General features: G+C 43.1%; 1 protein-coding gene across 1 annotated transcript in view; it reads right to left on the bottom strand.

Moving 5' to 3' along the window:
• Nucleotides 1-4,581, bottom strand: part of MSRB2 (methionine sulfoxide reductase B2) — a 20,062-nt gene extending 15,481 nt beyond the window's left edge. The window contains exon 1 of the mRNA XM_006907008.3: nucleotides 4,445-4,581. Within this exon, the coding sequence (XP_006907070.1) occupies nucleotides 4,445-4,562 (118 nt within the window). The 5' untranslated portion in view covers nucleotides 4,563-4,581. The remainder of the gene's footprint in view (nucleotides 1-4,444) is intronic.
• Nucleotides 4,582-4,589: the final 8 nt, after the last annotated feature.

Raw genomic sequence — 4,589 nt, 5'->3', positions numbered from 1 at the left:
TGTTTTAACAAAAAATGAAAAAAATCATAGTATTCCAGGGTGCTGATGGGAATGATCCAGTGAAGAGGGTGAACTGATGACATAAGAGAGAACGGGGAGGATTGTGGAACTACTCTTTACCTTGAACAGACCAAATATGGGAGACCAACCAAACTGAGAAAACTTTATTAACTACATAAGCTTTAGATAACTATTCAAGATGACAATAAAGGAGTTTTACAAAGCAATGCAAGCTTAACTGCCAACAGTATGGTGGGAACGTCTTTAAATCATTTTAGGCTGGGTTACTTTTTTTGTTGTTTTAAGAACAAGTAGAATTACAACTAGTTTTAATGAGTGTGGGCTATTTGTTTAAGCAAAAGGGAAACAGAAGGCATTCCATTTTAGGCAGCTTAAAAGACAGGTAGATGTATATGTATAACTATATTTTGTAAGCCTTCAACCTAGGGCAAGATGCCAAAAGAAGGCCAGTGCCATTGCGTGAGAGTGATCAGACCGGGTCCTGTCATAGAAGGCCACTCCGAATGCTGAAAAATATAAAGGTAAAAGTAAGAACAGGCTTTGCTAGTTAGAATTAACTATTCTTGATTCCTCCTTCCAGAATCTAAACTCTGGTCTTGAGGGAAATTTGTGAAGTCTGAACCCTGGCTAAAACTGACACCTGTTAAGGAATATCTGTCCTGCCATGTTGCTCCACATGTATTAAAAGATCTTGCATTATTTTCATGGATTTCTAAGAGGACGACTGACTTTTGGTTACCAAGGTTGGAATTTATAGTCTGTAAAGCTGCCACTATCTTCCTATGGCCTTTTGGGCAGGAACTGGAATAGGATGAGAGAGAAAAAAAAAAACCATTATCTCCTGGAAACACTACTCTTAGTGTCTTTCAACATGTACTACAATATAATAGTTGACGCTAGAAAGTGGGAACTCAAGAAGGGCTACAGTTCAGCGGGACTCCCATGCTTCAGCTTTGAGCCTAAGGCATGAATCCTGTACGGGCCCCCAGCTCCCCCCACCAGCTCTGTATTTACTACACCTGTTAGAGAGGGACTACCTGTTTTCAGACACTCATTTTCGTCCTCTGCTCTAACTTTTTTTTAAATTTGTAATATTTTTATGGTTAAACAAAAGAATTACTCCTTCATCTAAATACGATAAGTACGTTTTCGTGGCTCTTCCAATCCTTATCTATCTGTACCTTTTATACTATTATCAATGTGTCTGAAAAGTTTCATCAGTGGGCCACAATGTTCAGACTAGTTGATGATGCAGCAATTGAAACACCAATTACGCAACATTTAGTTGTAGATCTGCCAGCCTGGATGACTGTGTCAAGGGGAGACAGACTCTATACCTTGATAGCAAAATGACAAATGGTCAGTTGGGTGCTCTCAGGTCAGGATATATGTGGTCTGCAACACTTAAAAGAGGTTTAAACTGGGTGTTAGGAGCTGAATCGTCACCTGCCCCTCAATTCATACCTTGAAGTCCCAACCCTCAGTATCTCAACACTTAATCTTTAAAGAGGTGATTATGTTAAAAAGAGGCCATTAGGATGGGCCCTAATCCAATGTGACTGGTGCCCTTATGTGAAGAGAAAGAGACACTAGGGATGTGAAAGTAAAAAGAAAAGGCCATCTGCAAGGGAAGAAGAGAGGCCTCAGGAGAAACCAACGCTGCTGACGCTTTGATCTTGGACCTGCAGACACCAGAACTGCGAGGAAATACACTTCTGTTGTTTCAGTCACCCAATCTGTGGCATTTAGTTATGGCAGCCCCAGCAGACCAATACACTGTGCTTTAGGCAATGACTAGTTTGAATGAAAATTGCATTATGAGTAAATTCTGTGCAGCTTTACCAAACAGCAATTTGGGCACACATACATACAACACACAACAAGGTCTCACTTGGGAATGTGTAATGCCTTTTGGCCGCCAGCAGCCAGAGAACAGGATTCAGCGTTAGTTTCCCTGTCGTTGTGTGTGTGTGTGTGTGTGTGTGTGTGTGTGTGTGTGCGCGCGCACACACACTCTCTAGTGTTTTCTGTCTTCAATCCACATCACTTACACCTCGTGAGGATCCTCTGGGGGACTGTGTGTCTTTCAGATTCCTTCTGCATTCTCTTGTTATCTGCACTACCCACTAAAGTTTGGCTGTTGCTGCTATTGCATTCAGTGGCAACACAGCTCTACCTTGAACTATGCTTTGATGAACTTGGATTCCTTGGGGTTCCTTTCTCTCTTTGTGCTGTGATTTGCACAGACTATCTTTCTTGTTGGGAGCTATATGTTCCATGAGGTTGGCCTTGATTTGCTCATCTTTAAGTAAAACACACACTCATTTGGTCACCCACTGGTTACATCCAGAATGGTTTTGCTAAGCATTCTGGGGCCACAGTTGCTATACTGCCAGTTGTCACACATGAGCCAAACTTGTTCGAATAAATACTTGTTGAATACGAAGGGAACCTATCAGGAACTAGCATAAAAAGAATTCCCAGCCCGCTCTAACCTGCAGAACTAATCTCTCTCACAAGAGTGACTGCACTGTTTTAACTTTATGTCAGGATGGTCTCCTAGCAGAGTATCTCTTGAAAGAATGTTTTCCTAAAAAAAAAAAAAAAAAGATGTTTTTCTCCAGGACAGTTCTTACTTTCTTCTTTCAATTTTCTCTTTTGTCAATCTGGATGACAAAATCACAGGGGCTTTGCCTCTTGCATATCAGAAATCTCAGTTCTGGAGAACAATCCTCTGTTACTTTTAACATCTAATATATCATTGCTCTCTCTCTCTCAACCTTCCCCAAGTCCATGCCGTGGGTTAAATGTGGCTACATTTTCTTTCTTTCCATTTATATAATTATAATGAACATTTATTGTGTGCTTACTAAGTGTCAATCATTGTGATAAAGCTTTTTAAACTTTTCTGTTTCCATTTATTCTATACAAAAACTCTATTACCATTATCCATATTTTATAGAAGAAAAAACAGGTTTAGGCTTTCCGAATTCAAGACGTGTCAAAGACACAGAATCGATAAGTGACTGTCCACACCGAAGCCCTTAACCACAGAACTATTACTTGTTTATCGTTTTTAATGAATGCGAAATAGTTTCTTTGAACTTTCATGGTTTACATAAGCATTCCTTAACTGATGGACATTTGGGTTATAGCCAGTTTCTGGTTCTTAAGAGTAGTTAGTGCTCTTTGCACACACACAGCTTTGTTCTTTTGAATTATTTCCTTAGGATAAATGTCCAGGAGGAGGTGTCTGATAAGTTACACAGTTCCTGTCATGTATTGGTGTCTGGCCAAAATTTAATGTTGCTAAAGAACTTCACATCCACGGCCATTCATCAGGTTGTTTCCGACAGCACTGAGTACAAAGTTAAGGACAAATTTCCGCTGAAACCACTAGTCTACAAAGGGGAAAGGAGAGCTCCAGCCCACAAATGTTTCCATCACCTGCGGTTCTCAGCAAACACGGTGGATGCATAACAAATATGATTAGACTGGCTGACCAGAGACACTGGGGTTCTGAAGGCCATGAATGGAAGTCATGTTGGATCAGCTATCACTCCACAATGCTAGTGCTTTATTTATTTAACACTACGTTCTGAAAACCTCAGGGAATAAAAAAAAGAGTTCCAAGTAACTGGGAACATTTTCAGCAGTCAAGTCTCTCTAATTGTCTCCCATGGGCACAGAACTGAACTAGATTCAGAGATGGGACAGCTGCGCACTTGCCCAGTAACCTGAAACATACCTGAAATACAGGTGACTCTGTAGTAAAGAGTGAAATATAAATATGCCCCAATCCGCTAGAGAAGCCAGAAGCATTCTGCAGAAAATGCACACTCTCCCCCCTGGTCTGCCTCACTGTCACTGACAATGAGAGGAGGAAAAGGGATACTGCGCTCAGAGATCAGTCTTTGAGGAATTCTAAAGGTAGCATGAAAGGAAAGTGAGGTCAAGGATCATAAGTCCCTACGTCTCCCTGGGTCCAGGAAACATACATAAAAATAGAGCAGGGCAGGAAGCCAATCCACAAGAACTCAAAGTCTGAACTGCCTGTTTCCAAGTACTAAAAGCAGAGTTCGAAGCGGGGACAGTGTAAAAGCCGAAGGGCCGCCACAGGAGACCGCGCGGGGTCGCGCTGTTGACTCCACCACCGCGGTTCTTCACCTGTAGTCCCAGGATAAGCGTCAGGGGCTCCGGAGCCCGATTAATTTATGCAAAACGAAAAAAAATGTGTGAACGTTTAAGGAGCAGACCTTTCCTCCAATTATCCCAGGGATCAATGACTCTCCGCTTCCGCCCCTCCAAGTTTACAACCCACTGTCGTAGCCGGGTGCACAACCAACACTCGGGCCAAGTGAAGTTAAACTGAAAGGCCGAAAACCGGGTGGCGGCGGCGGGGCCTGAGAGGCCCGCGTCCTACCTGCGTCCCCGTGTTCGGCCCTCGCTCCAAGGTCACCGCAGACCCATCCGCCCCGCAAAATCCGCGGAGGCACCTCTCGGAAAGGTTGGGCCCAGAGGGCACGGAAGACGTGCGCCATGATGCCGCCGCCCGCAGTCCCCGCCCA

The sequence above is a fragment of the Pteropus alecto genome, unplaced genomic scaffold, assembly GCF_000325575.1.
Source record: "Pteropus alecto unplaced genomic scaffold, ASM32557v1 scaffold11, whole genome shotgun sequence".
Classification (NCBI taxonomy): domain Eukaryota; kingdom Metazoa; phylum Chordata; class Mammalia; order Chiroptera; family Pteropodidae; genus Pteropus; species Pteropus alecto.
This window is presented reverse-complemented; position numbering and strand designations above follow the sequence as displayed.